Source organism: Rana temporaria, chromosome 4 (assembly GCF_905171775.1).
Source record: "Rana temporaria chromosome 4, aRanTem1.1, whole genome shotgun sequence".
In the NCBI taxonomy this organism is placed as follows: domain Eukaryota; kingdom Metazoa; phylum Chordata; class Amphibia; order Anura; family Ranidae; genus Rana; species Rana temporaria.
The window spans coordinates 299,823,678-299,840,715 of record NC_053492.1 but is presented as its reverse complement, the minus strand read 5'-3'; the positions used below and the strand labels follow the sequence as shown (position 1 = coordinate 299,840,715).

The window sequence follows — 17,038 nt, the reverse complement described above, 5'->3', positions numbered from 1 at the left end:
AGACATATCTTATTCAAGTTAACCACCGATCCCATTTGAGAATCAAGGCAAGCACCCTTTTGACTAGGGGTCTCAAACTGGTGGCCTCCAGCTGTTGCGGAACTACAAGTCCCATCATGCCTCTGCCTGAGGGAGTCATGCTTGTAACTGTCAGCCTGGCAATGCCTCATGGGACTTGTAGTTTCGCAACAGCTGGAGGTTCGCCAGTTTGAGACCCCTGTTTTTGACCATATGGTTGGTTCCAGTATAGTGTGCAAAAATAAAATAAAAAATACTCCTTGTAGCAGTATGTGGTTCAGGACCAATGGCGGCATATGCAGATTAGGGTTTTAGGCTACAATCATCCTTTGCAGTTTGTTGAATATGTTACAAATGAGGATCTAGTTGTTGGGTGTTAGAGTGGGTGGTATGTTTGGGCTAATGAATGTAATTTAGGCTGTATGATGAATACAGTAATCCTTAATTAGATTTAGTCTTCCTAATGAAAAATAGAAAATACGGATGTGGAGCAAAAAGGTGAATGTGGCTCAAACATGCAGATGAGTCTACTTGAGGAATGTGTTTTATAAATGTGGAGGATGTTGCGAGACACATTTGTCAGCAACAAAGTCATGAAGATCCGGAAGCTAATCATTTGATGCTTTCTAAAGTTGCCCATTAGAGTTGTTCAAGACCCAAGAATTACCTTCTTTGTGTAGCCTTCTAGGAAATCATACTACCTATAGAGTTTAAGTCCATGTATACTAACCCCCAGCCAGAACGGCTCGGATGATGGGGGCAACTTTACTGAGGAGAAACAGGAAGTGAGTAATTCAGACAAAGAAAAAAAAAAACATTTAGAAGGGAAATCGAAGGAAAAGGTAAGTGAACCAACAATGCACTAGGAACCTCTTTAGAGAATAAAAACAAACCTTTACAACTCCTTTAAGGGCAGGTATGCCCGGAAGGAGCCCACCCCTCCTTAAAGGTATAGGTCACCCATCTATAGCACAATGGCAGTGAAGGTATCCAGTGCGTCCCCTCACCAATTCACCAACAGTACACACACATGGCAACCCCCCCAAATCTATAACTGGCCTTTGCAGCAAGGAGCACATGGAAGGGCGACTCATGTCTGGTTAACCACTTCTAATTGAAAGACTTTTTCCTTTTCAGAAAGACCTTTAATTTCTATACCTAGCACATGAGTGGCAGATATCCGATGTATACGCTGTAAAAAAAAGGCAGCAGCCTTATCTTTTGCTTATCTTTGATTCCAGGCTAAATTTGATAATACATTTCCAGTCTGATTGAACTTTCTTTCAACCTTGGTGCTGCAAACTTATCTGTTGCAATCATTTGCATCAAGAGTATGTCACGTTATCATCTGAGTGTTTTGAATTGATATCAGTTGGCTTTTATCTAATGATAGTGGGCTCTTTTACCTGTACTTTATGTGGCACTTCACATGCCCCTTGTATTTGCTTTTCTGTTTGCTAGGAAGACATATTATTTTCCCATATCTGGTTCTGTGCTCCATTTTCTGTTTATTCAGTGCTGAATTACACCTTGTCTAGGCATAATCACAGATTTAATATTTACTGAAAACATCTTTATTGTTCATATTCTTACCGTTTAATAGTGCAGTGCTTAACCATGGTTGTATTGTTTTAAATGCACAAATATACTGGCTCTGACATTTAAAGGACACATAACCTTTCCTGCTGCCTGTGTTAATTAAATGCTTCTCAGATCAAATTGGGACACAATGTGATTTTCATCTATGACGTGACTACTCTGTGCCTGCCTGTGTATAATCAATTAAGATATGCAATGGCACAAACACTATGTTTCAAATGATGGTGTGCATCAGCGATGCTTTATATCAAGATAAACCTTATGCTATAAGTCAGGTCTGCTATCATCATCTTAACTGGTCAGTAGGGGTTGGAAACACCGGCGCCAATTCCACTTTATTTTAAGCTGATTATAGATCTATTAAAAAAAAAATTGGGTTCAATCATTTTTATTAAAAGTTTGCAATTTTTCAAGAATCAAATCCAAAAACATTATGAAATTGCACAAAGTGCAGCAGGAAAGGTTGTAATGCCCCCATACTGGTACTAAATATACACAGAAACAAACAAGACTTCAATAGTCCATGAGTCCATTGGTAGAGGAGTTGCAAATAAAAGGGGCCGTAGATATGGGAGAGTATAGCCTCAATTGGAAAAGTTAGAAAATATGTCAATGTGCCATCATCCCGTTTGTTAGATTAGGAGGATGAAACCACATGAATAAAGTCACGTGGTTTCATCCTCCTAAGGATGTAGATATGTGTTAATTTTTTAATTTGAAAGAATTTAATTAATAAACCTCATGCACACTGGGTGTTTTTTCTGTTGCTTCTAGGGGCGTCTGGCATTTTTTCCCTGCCCTAAAAAAAACCTGTATATTAGCCTATGTGTCCATGCACACATAGGCCTTTAGAGATGTTTAGAGGCAGAAAAAAAACTCAGAACCATTGCATTTAGCACTTGAATGTTAATTCATTTCAATGGCCAGAATAAATTATTATTCTGGCCAATGAAATGAATTACTGACGTATGTCGGGTTCACAACTATGCATTTTTTTAGTGCATTTTCAGTTTTACAGAAACACACTACAGTCCATTTAACATGGTTTCCTATGGGTCATGTTCACATCTGTGCATTTTATGAAAAGGGCTAGGGACACTTTTTTCGACTTTTGGTTCCAAAGACTTTAATGGATCGAAAATGTGTACTGAAAAACGCAAAGTGAACTTGGAATATGCAAACTTTAACCTGCATTGGTGTGAACCAGGCTTAAGTGTTTAACGCACCTAAACGCATTACACAAATTTATAATTGTCCAGTGTTTTTTCTGCCAAAACACTGCTGCCAGGAGGAAAGGGCTTAAGCCTTAGTGGAAACATATATATATATTTCTGTTTATCTAATTATTGTCTAATAGTGTTATATTGTGTTGATTTGTCTATAACCATTAGAATTTTTCATCATGTGCTCTAAATCAGGTGCCAGCGTGTTTCTGTGTTAGCCTTAAAATTGATCACTGTGTCGCTGATGAGTCTCTTGGACTCTCTTGAATCTGAGATCTAGGCTGTACGCAGAGACACTACTTACCTGGCCAGTAAGAATGAAAAGGGCGTAGGTCTTATCTTTAACTTGGGCAGAAGTTAAAGTTTAAAGTACAGCCTGGAATAAAGCTAGCCATACACGGATAGATTTCTCTTCTTCATCCACGCTAAACAGCATAGATAGATAAATTCTCCCGATGGCTATTGTATTCTGTCAGCCAACATTCGCGACTGTCAGAGTATCTGAACAGTGACTGCATGTGCAGACAAGACTAAACACTCTACTTATGGCTATTCACCATTTGCCCCACCGACTGATGAATGCTGGCCCCAGACAATCCGTGATCCATACAAAATATACCAAAAAACAAAAAGGGAAGAGGCTCTACTTCTGAAAGGCCAGGATACAGTTTTATGGATATAGATCGGTACAATGCTAATCCACCTATGGCTCAAATTATGTCCGATTAAGCAGGAATCACATTGAGTCTACATTGGCCTGTACAACATCCTAGTTTAGATCTACCAAAACAATATAATATGAGGGTCTGCCTTAACAGTTTTTTCAGTTTCAGGCAATTTCAATCAGGCAGGCCCTTGTGCTACATGGTTGGTGGTAGATCTAATGTAAACTGTACAGTTAAGGGGCATACACATGGGCTGAATATTGGGTGGAATCGGTTGGTTCAATAGAACGTCCGGCGGCCAGCTTCTGCCAAAGAGGCATGACCGAAAAAGGTCTGCCAATTGGCATCTGATCAGCTCTCAGGACGCAATAGCTTAGCAGGGGACGACAGCACTGTACAAACATCGGATTGTTAGTACAGGATCTCCTCCCAAGCTCTTTTGTTTCTTTTTGTTCAGCCTGAGCGAAAATAAAAATGGTAGTGTGTACCAGGCTTTAGATTGTGTGGCTCTTTTCACACCTGCGTGTTCTAGGTTCATTGTTGGTATGGAACTTTGAACATTTTAGGCATCAACCATTGGCATTTGCTGGCAACACAAGAGTGCTATTGTTACCTTAATTTGTACTCCAGGTGATATTTAATGGGAAAACTTAAATGGAGAAAATCCTTAATAAATTCTAAATACTGCCAAAAGGTTATTGATTTTTTTATTTCAGATTTAATAATTGGTGACTCGTGACTGTTGATAAATGACATATATTTTCTGAGTCACACTCAGTATCTCCTAGCAGAGCAATGGAACTGCTGTATATCTTTATTGCTATAGTGAACAGACAAGAAGTCTTTTGGTTTGGTTTGCATGTGCTTCCTGATAACTAATTCAGTTCTCCTTTATCACTCACTCCCTTTCAGTGGTGCTTTTGTGACTTGTCAATTGTCAGAGGCATGGATACTCACAGAATGAATATAAACAGGGGGGATGTGATATGAAAGAGGCTTTTGTGAACCTCTGACATTGGTGATAAGGGGTCAGCTGAATCTAGAGAACATTTGTGTAGCTGCCATACACATGAAGGCTAAACCTTCTGAGGAGTCTCCTTCTCAGTGACATGTGGTCATCTGAGCATTTATAAAACTGTCCAGAATTAACAGGTATATCAAGACAAGTGTCAACCATCAATGTCAGGCAGGGAATGATATAATAAACGGTCGTCCGGGAGTTGCACGCATTGGCTGATGGCCATGTGGACGAACACATTTTCCATTTGTATACACAAAGCTGGAGCAATCCAAACCAATACATGTGACAACAATGTACACAGAAGGACTAAGTTGAATCGGTCCTACAGTTAGGCCTCGTACACACGACCAAGTTTCTCGTCAAAAACCAGCAAGAAACTTGCTGTTTTTTTTTTTTTGCCGAGGAAACCGGTCGTGTGTACACTTTTCGACGAGGAAACTGTCGAGGATCTCGTCGAGCCAAAAAGAGAACATGTTTCCTTGACGGCAATGGAGAAATTTGGCTCGCCGAGATCCACGACAGCCTAACAAGGAACTCGACGAGCAAAACGATGTGTTTCGCCCATCGAGTTCCTCGGGCGTCTGTACAAGGCTTTATTCTGTATGTGTATCCTACAGTGCATATAAACCCAAGACAATATATATAGTGAAACGTACCAGTCCTTAGATGTAGCTGTATTCGTTTTCTTTTTTTCAGATTTTATTTCCTGTATTTTCACCTGGTGATCCTGTCAATTACATACTTCCTGTCCTAGAGTGTCAACACTCACTGTACTCTATCTATGAAGGAGCAATGTTGTCACTTTAGGCCAGGATTAAGCAGGCCATAGATGATGAGATTTTCTGTCCTGCAGCCATGGGTTGCAGGGAAGAAAATCTCTCGATTTCCCTATCGACATACTCAATGTTGATGGGTGAATCCCTCATACTGAGCTATTGTGTTCTCTGGGGGGGGGCACTTATTGAACAAATATAAAAAGAAATATAAAAAAATATGGTCTACGTATACTTTAGGAAATTGCCTTTTCTTAAGGTGTATTTGCTAATTTTCTACAAAAGTTGGCTCATTTGAGATCTGCATTTTTGCATGTTTGATAATTATTCATTCAGATATCCCTATGATGAATGAATGAATGAATGAAAAATTTATAGAGCGCAACACATGCGAACTGAATCGCTTCTGGGCGCTAGTTGTCTGTGACTCATGACCTCAAAAGAGCAGAGTTTTGATCCGTCTTCTGAAAATCAGGTGGTTTTCCTCCAACCGAATGCTGGTTGGTAAAGCGTTCCATAGTCTAGGACCCTGGAAAGCAAACCTTCTTTCTCCTTTGGATTTGTATTTAGTTTTTGGTATCCTGACCAGATTTTGGTCGGTGGATCGCAAAACGCGATTCGAATTGTGAGGTTCTATCTTGTCGCAAAGATATTGCGGAGCCTTCCCATGGATGCACTTATGTGTCAGGCAGAGTGCTTTAAATGCAATTCTGTCTTTTACTGGCAGCCAGTGAAGGGTTCTCAGCGAAGGTGAGATTGATTCCCATTTTTTTTTCCCAGTCACCAGTCTGGCGGCCGTATTCTGTACGACTTGCAGGCGGGAGATTTGGTACTTTGGGAGTCCGAGGTACAGTGCGTTGGCATAGTCCAGTCTGGAGTTTATGATTGTTCCCACCACGACTGCTACGTCTTCTTTAGGGATAAATGGAATAAGTCTGCGTAGTAGGCGCAACAGATGGTGCGCTCCGCTGACTACTGACCCTATTTGTGCGTCCATTGTCATGAAGGTGTCAAAGATGACCCCGAGACTTTTGACTTTGGAGCTAGGGTTGATGATTTGCCCCAGAATGGGCGGTGGAGTCCAAGTTGTTACCACTTGACTCTTTCGGCTGGCCTGAAACACAAGGAGTTCTGTTTTAGAACTGTTGAGTTTAAGATAGCTATTGGTCATCCAGTTGTCAATCAAAGCAAGACATTTCTCTAAACTTGGATGATGATTCTTTTTGTTGCCGATGCGCAAGTACAGTTGCGTATCGTCTGCATAAGAGTGATAAAGTAGTTCTTGGCTACTGATAATATCAAAAAGAGGGCGCAGATAGATGTTGAAAAGCACCGGTGACAGGGGGGATCCTTGGGGGACTCCACATGACACCGTGCGCTTTTCAGACGTGAAAGAACCCAATTTAACTGTTTGTGAACGGTTTTCAAGAAAGGAAGAAAACCATGGTAAATCACCTTCTGCAACTCCTGCTACCGAAGCTAGTCGCATCAGTAACAGTTTGTGATCTACCGTGTCAAAGGCTGCGCTTAGGTCCAGCAGAATTAGGAGACAAGATTCTCCTTCGTCTGCGGCCTCGAGGGCGTCGTCCCATATTTTAAGTAAGGCCGTTTCTGTCCCGTGTCCAGGACGGAAGCCTGATTGTAATGGATCCAGTAGGTTGTGGGTATCTAGATGCTGTTGCAGCTGTTGTACCACTATTTTCTCCATTATCTTAGAGAGAACGTTTAGGCCTGTTATGGGGCGGCGGTGAATTGGGTCCTTGGGATCCAGATTCGGTTTTTTCAGGATGGGCTGGATTATGCCCTCTTTCAGCATGGATGGCACTATGCCTTCCTTAAAAGATTGATTTATAAGCTGTGTGATGGGTGGTGCTAGAATGTCGGCACAATCCTTCAACAGCTTAGTAGGGATGATATCATTGGGCGATGTGCTGTTCCGCAAGGCACCGATGATATTTTTTGTGGTGTCGCTGGAAATAGGCTCCAGAGTGAATTTTGTCGAGTGCAGAAAATTTCTGCGGGAATTTTGTGGCTGATTGATAGCCGGATTGAGGTGGGTATTGTTTTTCAGAATACTTTCCCGGATTCTTTCAATTTTACTAATGAAGAAATCCGATAGTTCATTACAGAACTCTTGGGTGTCTGAGTTGGGGACTTCAAGACATCCCGGATTCATGGTCTGGGTGACCATTTTGAATAGTTCGCGGGGGGCGATTTAGGGAACTGTTAATTGCCATAGAAAAATGGTGTTTCTTGGCTTTGAAAATTTCTTTGTGATATTGTGTTGTTATTGCTCTGTAGAAGATAAGATTATCCTCTGCAGGGTTTCTTTTCCAGGCGGCTTCCGCCCTCCTGCGCTCTTGCTTCAGAAGCGATAGCTGGTTGTTATACCAGCCAGACTTTTTCCTGCGGCTGCCGAATTTGCGTTTCGGTGCTACTAAGTCGGCTGAGTGTAGTAAGGCTGCGTTTATGGCGTCCAGTGTATCAGCGGCTGTTTGCTGAGGCTGGATTGTTTTGATTTTGTTTCTCAAGGTAGATTTGAAGAGTTCCGAGCGGAGCTTCTTCTGAGACCTAGCCCAGTGTATTGTCACCGGTTTTGGTGCTTTTGACACTGGGGGGATTTTGGAGATTGTGAACTTGATTGCATGGTGGTCTGTCCATGGCAATGGTTCATTTTCTAGAATGCTTATTTCCAGATTTTGTCTGAAAATTAGGTCAAGTGTGTGACCTGAAGCATGAGTGGGCCCGCATATAAGTTGCTGTAGCCCTAATCCCTCCAGGTGATCAATGCAGGCGTCCGCAATGGGATCCTGTGCGGAGTTAGCCCACAGGTTGAAATCCCCGAGTAGCAAAAGATGTTTGCTGTTGAGGGTATAAGTGGATATAAACTCCGTTAATGATGGCAAAAACTGCGATTTAGGCCCAGGTGGCCTATAGCAGAGGAGAATGTGAACAGTCTCCTGGGGGGAGGTTTGGAGCTGAAGAGTAAGGGTTTCCATGAATGGAAGAGGATTTTGCAGGGCTGGTTTAGTGATTGCGATGTGATTCTTATGGATCACCGCAAGGCCTCCTCCTCTTTGCCCTATTCTGTTTTCTGTTATTAGGTGATAGTTTTCTGGCACCAGTTCATCGAGAATGGTGTTACAGTCGTCTGAGAGCCAGCTTTCTGTAATAAAGAGGCAGTCTAGATCGTTTTGTAGTAAGAAATCGTGGATTTCTGATCGGTGTTTTACTGCCGATCTTGTATTAATCAAAACACATGATATGTGTTTTGGCTGTGTCAAGTGGTTAAAATTTTTGATGATCGATCGTCGATCGACTCTCCAGAGTTGGTCTATTTTTAAGGCCTTTTTGGTGACGGCTGGTAATGTAGTTGCGAATTGTCTCAGATCTCGAATGGAGTCCGCAGAGTAACGCAGATTACCCATTATTGCCTGTCACTGTGGGGGGGGTTGATGATTTAAGTTATAATTGGAGGGAGGATTCATAGAGTCCTTCCTCTTGATCTTGGTCCGGAGGAAGGCGAAAAAACCCCTGGCAGAGCTGAGCCAATATGCTGTCACGGGGAAAAATTCCTTCCTGATCCCTGAGGGGCGATCGGCTGCAAAGCCCTGGACCAAGTATCGTAGGGTAGATGGAGGAGAGGAGGGTGACAGGTGTCCCTGTTCTGAGGGGGTACCAAGCCTCAGATTTGTCTGGGTAGTGTTAGCTTTTTCTTTTATTAAAAAGTAAAAAACACTGCTGATTGCTAATCCCGGGAGGACGGGGTCCTCCAGGGATATGGGGGGGGGAGTTTCTTTCCTAGGACTAGCGCATTTGTTCCTGGCTGCGGCGCGCCGCTAGGCCGCGGCTGAAGCCGCGGTGTTTCCTGATTACGGCGGCCGCGAAAGAGTCAGGCCTGGCGCGGATGCGGAGAAAAACGGCTGCCCGCGCAGTGCAAGAGACGTGCGAGATGCGGGGCGATCGTGGGTGGTTGTATGGGAACCAAAGCGGGTTGCAGTAAGCAGTGTCCACAGTGTCCACAGTTGGAATCGCTGGGGTGGCTGTCCTTACAAGGACGGTTCTCAGTGATTCCAGGGGGATAGACCTGAGAAGCAGGGATAGAGTCTTACCAGTCTTACCAGTGAGAGAGCTGGTCAGTCCAAAAGCTTGCAGGTGGGAAAACGGCAGCAAGGCAGCAAGGTGCTGGAAGCGAGCGGAGGCGACGGAGAGGAACCCCTGCCTGTCTGGGACCAGGAGCCACACGTCCTACTACTAGGGCCGTGCGCCGATTACTGCTGGCCCAGTTCTAGCCCTGGGGAGGAGTCAGAGTCAGAGTGCTTCTGCTTCTGCTGATTGCTCTGCTGATTGAATCATAGAATCAGATCACAGATTACTAGGAAGATTATGATGAAGATGCAATTGTCATGTATATGCTACTCTCAAGTAATCTTCTATTTTCCCTTGACTATGGAAGGCCAAATCTGTGAAGATGAATGGGCAGCTATAAACATTTAGATGGAACGAGTCGGCCACTATTTATTGAGGCTTGAATAGGAAATAATATTGTTTGCCTGCATGCTGTACTTACACGTTACATGCAAACATTAAAACTTTGCCTTGTTTCGTTGGATATGCAGCATGTATAATGATCATGCTATAACGGTCATCATATACTACTACTGATATTTTTATACATTTGAATTTTTTTGGGGTGATTTAAGATTGCGTTCTACTAGGTAGTATGTCATTCTCACAGTTCTTTTCAGTTTTTTTGCTGAGCACTTGAGGTGTGGTAGCACATAGCAACCTGCTGAATGTACTAGCTGCACTGTTGCTGGGTCGATTGTCATTTTACATAGGCAGGCTGCAGGCATCCAGTGTGAGTGATTATGGAAGTGTCTGCCCCAGATGGCTGCACTGAGTAGGTCAACTGGAAATGTGACTGTAGGAGAGGGGTGATGGGTGGGAGATGAGATCATGTGTGTGACATTATCAATGCTACCAGGCAAAGGCATCATTAAAAATGCATGTGTTGTCTCCACACTAGTGCAATAGAGCTTAGGGTGGATGGAATATAGAGAAAAGGGAATGATCGTCCATTGGTCTTAGAAACCCTCCAACATGTTGGAAAATCTCTGCAATTGATAAAAAACCTTTAAAACGTTAACAAATGCACATACCTGTATACAGTATGCTCTGGAATTTGCCTACTTCACTTTTGCATGTTCCAATTCAACTGCAGCACTTACATATATAGTGCCATGTACAAAGCAGGTTTTGGCTCAAAATCTTATGTTTATTCCTATTACGTGTGGGTAGCTTAGGGCTAGCCATAGACAAGCAGAGAGTGTTAGGCCCCGTACACACGAGGAGACATGTCTGATGAAAACGGTCCGCAGACCGTTTTCATCGGACATGTCTCCTGGGAGCTTTTGGTCTGATGTGTGTACTCACCATCAGACCAAAATCCCAGCGGACAGAGAACGCGGTGATGTAGAAGACACCGACGTTCTCAAACACGGAAGTGCAATGCTTCCACGCATGCGTCGAATCAATTCGACGCATGCGCGGGATTTCGGGGCGCTGGTTACACGTCATAACCAGCGGACATGTCTGATTAGGTGTACTAACCATCGGACATGTCCGACGGACATGTTTCCAGCGGACAAGTTTCTTAGTTTGCTAAGAAACTTTTGTCCGCTGGAAACCTATCCGCTAGGCCGTACACACGGTCGTACATGTCCACGGAAACTGGTCCGCGGACCAGTTTCAGCGGACATGTTCGACCGTGTGTATGCCGCCTTAGGAAACATGCAATTTTTAAATTACCGTATATACTCGAGTATAAGCCGAGTTTTTCAGCAAAAATTTTTGTGAAAATGCCCCCCTCGGCTTATACTCGAGTCACCTTTTTGCACCTGATCTCACAGACTTTGGGGACCCAGTACCCATGTAGCCCCACTCTTCCTCTACAAGTGTGCAAAGCTTGTTGTCTAGGGGACCTACGGCTGGGGAGCACGGATTTTTCAAAGCCTGGCACCCCTTCCATAGACTCCCATGTTAAACGTCAGTCTAGTCATGGACACAGCGAGGCATGGGCACAGTGAGGCATGGGCACAGTGAGGCAAGGACACAGTGAGGCATGGGCACAGTGAGGCAAAGTGAGGCATGGGCACAGTGAGGCAAAGTGAGGTATGCACATGGACGCGGTGAGGCACAGTGAGGTTTTTAATTTTTTTCCATTTTTGTTTGAGGATAGTTCTATGTTTTTTTCGTAACGTATTTATCACTGTTGTCTGACTCTCTACCTCTGTTGGAATTATGTTCTGAGCATCTCCAATTTTTCCTGTAAAATAATACTTTCTATCGTGATATGTTCACCTATCAAATGTTATAACTTTAGATGATAACTTGCGATTTCGATGCACATTTCCTGTCCCTTGTACATTGTTTGAAATTTACTGGCACGGTTGCATATTCTTGAAATCTTTGTAGTAGAAAAGATTGGAACTATCTAAGGAAGAACATTTTCAGATCTAGAAAAGCACAAAATAGAAAGTGTTTGATAAAGAAAGAAAAGCCTCACTTGTCCCACCATGTCTAGCTATGCACCAAGAAACTTGCACTTGTCACAATGGGTGTACTTGGTTGACCTTGTGCCCCCTCGTTGTCTGGGAATCCATTGCTTCCCAACTGTTTGAGTGACACATGCATTGCAGCCCAGCTACCAGCAAACTCATATAAAGAATCAGCTTCTTCTCGGAGCACATGGGGATTTTTTTTTTTAATAGTTGTTAAGTTTGCTCTTTTATTCCTCAAAAATGCAGCTTCACCTTGGGTCAATATTCCAAAAAATAATAAGTGTTGTAAAGTGTATTATTATGACAACTTTAATAACTGTAATACAGATAAGCGCCTACAAACGCGTTCTGTTTCGCAAAGAGATGGAAAAGACCGAATCATATAGCCAGAAGGTACAGTGGAAATTTAATATAGTTTAAGTTTAATAAACATTGTATAATTTCGGTGATTGTACCATTGTATGGAGATAGAGTTTATGTTGGTTAATTAAATGGGGCGTCTGTTAATAAATAGGGAAGGGCTCTTACCTTCTTTTTTTTTTTTTTGCTTTTCTTGAGTCTGAAAGTGAGAATTATGAATTAAAAGTCCATTGTATTTAAATAAGGTTTACTTAGCTCAACTTGCATGACTATTGTGCACCAACTATAGATTGTCAACAACAGCCAAAAAAAACAAAAGCAGTGCAAACAATACCTTTGTGTCCAGGTAAGTGTGGACATAAACAAACAGAAAAAAAAATCATCTTTTAACAGCCCCACCAAGCGAAGTGCTTCTCATTGGTTTCGGTGGCAGGGTTTCAGGGAGGTGGGGGCGTTTGAATAACAATAGCTGAAAGCCAATACTGCCCCTTTCAGAGTGCTGAGCCTTGTACTGTAGCTTAGGAACTTCAACACAGAATAGAGCAAACAGGCAGATCTGGGGATGGTAGGGAGGTGGGGGAAGAGGAAGAGAAATGACAATCTTCTACAAGACAGAAAAAAAAGAAGTCTTCGGTGAGGATGCAACGAGGCAGAAAGTCTGAAGTGAGCTAGTACATGGGTCACATCCTCACATCCAGGCATCTTCTCCCCGCATCTGCTCTTTTGGCTCGGAGATTAAACTATGGAAGAGGGATTTCAGGGTCAAGGCTTAGCAGGAATCTTTATACTGTAGAAGAAAGAAGTTGATCATCAGAAGACGCTTGTGGACACCAGACCTTAGCAAACCTGCATGTTTTCTATGGCCCTGTAACTTGGAAACTGAACCTCATTGGAAATGGTGGTGTTTATCAATACAAAGCTGAGATCTCTCATTAGCCTCTTTAAGAAGAAGAGTAAGTAGCTATGAAAATGCAGCATACTCAATTACTCTGTGATTTTTAAAAATGTGATATTGCCTAGCATGCCATAGCCTAATACTATTAGTAGACTTTGTGTTGAATGAATTACTGCTTGGCAATGCAGATCTGCAGGGTTTCGCTGTCATGTGTTTGCGTACAAGCACTCCTCCACCTTGCGCTTTCTTGGCGTACAGTCTTTTTCCCAGGATGCACATGCCTTTGTTAAACTCTTTGAGCTAACGTTTCTGTTGTTTCGACTTACAATGTTATGGCTATTCTTTTGAAATCTGGAGAGTTCCTAAGAAAAAGAAAAAAAAAACCTTTTCTGGCTCTGAGTTCTTTGTGTTTGCTGTTGCAGATGTTTTTTTATGTGTTTATTAGGATAGGCATTGCTATAGTTGTAGAATAGGATAATAGTTTCTTTTATACCGAGCTTTAGATGAACAGAGTTTTGACAGTTACCCATGTGAATATCAAGGTCAAAGTCTTGTACTATTGTTTATTCTGTATAGAATATTGCAGACCTTTACTGAATTCAATGTAAAGTATTGAGTAGTGGTTTAATCCATTGATAATAGAGGATGTTTTTTTTTTTTTTCTCAGCGTCTACAGAATTGTGTAGGTTCTGCAGTGCAGATAACTAATAGCTGTAATTAATTTGCAGGCTTTCCCCCGATCCTCTCAACATGCCTAGGAAAAGCTTTGTTGAATTCGGATTTGTACTGCAGCTTACACCAGCTCTGTTTTGAGAGCTAGCCTAGGCACAAGTTATTGAACAATAGAGTGGGAGCAGCATGCTATTGAAAGCTTTACACAGAGAGGAGCATGCACTTGCTAAGAGACTTGTCATTGATGTAACATTAATTGCTCTAAAAATTTAGAAAATGCAATAATTAGCAATATTTTTAAGAGATTGTTCTCCTAAATTGTTTAATTTAATATTGCTTTAAGCAATAGAAATCACAAATGTAAATGGTAAAGGTTGCCATAGTGATGTGCATGGCGTTTCTGCGATGATAAGCACTTTAACCTTTGGATTCAAAGGGTAGGAGCCACCCTGAAGAGAGCGTCTAGTGTACTGGCTTCATTGTGCCAACACTGACATATCTCTGCAACCTTGCTTATGCTTACACAGGCTCTGGAAGTACTCATTGTGGTTCTGGTTAGTAGCGCATGCTACATTTCCTCTATAGTAGCGTATAGATGAATATATAGCTGTTTCTCTGGAATGATCTCTTTACATGTTTAGGCTACAAAACATAGGGGTGTAGTTTACTGACACAGCTGTGTCTAAACGTTTCACCTATGATGGTCAAAAAATATCCATCCCTTATGCCCTGTACACACGATCGGAATTTTCTGATGGGATAATATCCAATAGAATTTTCTGCCGGAATTCCGTTCAAGCTGTCTTGCATACACACTGTCAGACCAAATTCCGACCGTCCAAAATGTGGTGACGTAAAACACTATGACGAGCCGAGAAAAATAAAGTTTAACGCTTCCGAGAATGCGTCGACTTGATTCTGAGCATCCATGTTTTTTTCTCCGTCAGAGTTCCACACAGACGATCGGAATTTCCGATAGAACATGTTTTATTTTTTTCCAATGGAAAAAATCCTATCGGAAATTCCGATCGTCTGTGTGGAGAAAAAAACATGCATGCTCAGAATCAAGTCGACGCATGCTCGTAAGCATTGAACTTCATTTTTCTCGGCTCGTCGTAGTGTTTTACGTCACCACGTTTTGGAAGGTCGGAATTTAGTCTGACATTGTGTATGCAAGACAGCTTGAATGGAATTCCGACGAAAATTCCATCTGATTTTATCCCATCAGATATTCTGACTGTGTGTGAGCTCCATCGGACTTTTTTCTTCGGAGTTTAGAAATAGAACATGTTTTATTTTTTTCCGATGGAAAAAAATCCTAGTTTTAAACTCTGTCGAAAAAAGTCCAATGGGATCCACACACGGTCGGAATATCCGATGAAAAAATTCCGTCTGACTTTTTTCATCGGAAATTCCGATCGTGTGTACAGGGCATAAGGATTTACTCAATGAACCTGTCCAGACATAAAGGGCACATGTTAATGATGATTAAAATTGCCCATTTTTATTTCAGCTTTAGTACAATGGTAAACATTTAAATGTAAATTTAAATGTTGACCAATACGACCTAGCAGCATACAATACTAGGGTTTCTCTACTAGTCTGATAAAATCTAGAAATTACGAAATTATTTACGCTACGCCTCCGCAACTAAGGCATGCAAGTGCAGTATTCACAAAGCACTTGCTCCGTAAGTTGCGGCGGCGTAGCGTAAATCGGCTGGCGTAAGCCCGCCTAATTTAAATGTGTAAGAGGTGGGCATGTTTTATTAAAATGAGCCGTGACCCCATGCAAATGAAGCGCCGATCGTACGGCGCATGCGCGCGCATGCTCAGTATCACCTCGAATTTACTCCCTAAGATACACCGGCTCAATGCCTGTGACGTGAACGTAACCTACGCACATCCCCATTCACGTACGACTTACGTAAACAACGTAAAAAGATACGCTTGTTCCTAGGTCCATACTTTGCATTGGCTGCACCTCATATAGCAGGGGTAACTTTACACCGGACGTAAGCCTAACGTAAACGGCCTAAACGCAAATCGGCGTATCTAGCTCATTTACATATTCTACGCGTAAATCTATGGAAGCGCCCCTAGCGTCCAGCGTAACTATGCACCCAAGATACGACGGCGTACTAAGACTTACGTCGGTCGGCTGAAACCAGATTTCAGGCGTATCTACGTTCAAGAATACCGCGCATAGATACGATGATGCATCTTGTAACTTACGCGGCTTATCAATAGATACGCCGGCGTAAGCTGTACATGAATCTGGCCCTACATCTATATGTAATCTCTGCAGAACCCAGTGGCGGAACTAAGAAGTCCATCGCCCAGGTTGGATTTTTACCACCATCATTATTTCTCTTTCAGGATAAGGTCAGCACCACAAGTCTATACACCTTGGACCATTAAAGTGTTTGAGTTTGTTCAATGGATTTTTCTTTATAAAAACATTTGTTTTGCAGTTAATCTTTCCTATCACTTAACTATGGGTCTCTTAGGTAAAAGGAATAATAAACATGAATAAAACAAGTAGTGAATATCCAGAGGCTCTTCAGCCCTCCTGTGGTTTTAGTAGTCAGAGTTTTGTCCACGCTGATCCCTCTGTTGTTGTTGGCTAATTGATAATTTGCTTCTGTATCCTAATGATTAACCTTTATCTCTTTTAATGATAAACAATTAAAGCTTCTTCTCTTTGAACTTACTTTTGTTTCCATTTTATAACCAGTTTAACAATTATGGAGTTGCAAAACTTTTCAGCCATGTCATAAAATATGGAGGAGCTTGAAACAAACACAATGCAAATCCTTTGTTGGGTGCATGTCTCCATATGAACAAACTCATTGGTTCACTGATACAGCTTTTTTTTATTTTCCAGCCGATTTAATTCAGTCCAATGCTGATGTCCTTTACGTAATGCAATATGATAACCTCTATCCTTGTATCCATATGGCTACATGTTAGCACATATTGCCACTTGCTGTCTGCACCTGACACGTGTCCCAGGGGATGGTGTGGCTCCATTTATTGCTTTGTATATCCATGGTAGCAGATTTCAGGCATGGCTTGTGGAAAGGATATTAGTGTTGTTACCTAGGCTCCAGAGGAGGTGACAATTTTATGAGCAAATAAAACTAGCCTTCCTTCGGGGTGATGCTTTTTCCCCCATTTCATATCAGTTGTCTTATTGGAGAGAATGTTGTAGCAGATGGTATTGTTGGTTTTGAGAAATTATTTGGTA

The 17,038-nt window shown here is 42.1% G+C and overlaps 1 protein-coding gene across 6 annotated transcripts in view; it reads left to right on the top strand.

The window, feature by feature from the left end:
• The window catches only part of NHSL1 (NHS like 1), a 286,410-nt gene that overhangs the window by 216,465 nt on the left and 52,907 nt on the right, over positions 1 to 17,038 (top strand). The window contains exon 1 of one of the 6 annotated variants that reach the window (XM_040350527.1): positions 12,423 to 13,175. The exons of the other annotated variants lie outside the window; for them this stretch is intronic. Within the exon in view, the coding sequence (XP_040206461.1) occupies positions 13,118 to 13,175 (58 nt within the window). The 5' untranslated portion in view covers positions 12,423 to 13,117. Of the gene's footprint in view, positions 1 to 12,422; positions 13,176 to 17,038 lie in introns of those variants that run through there. 6 annotated transcript variants of the gene reach the window in all.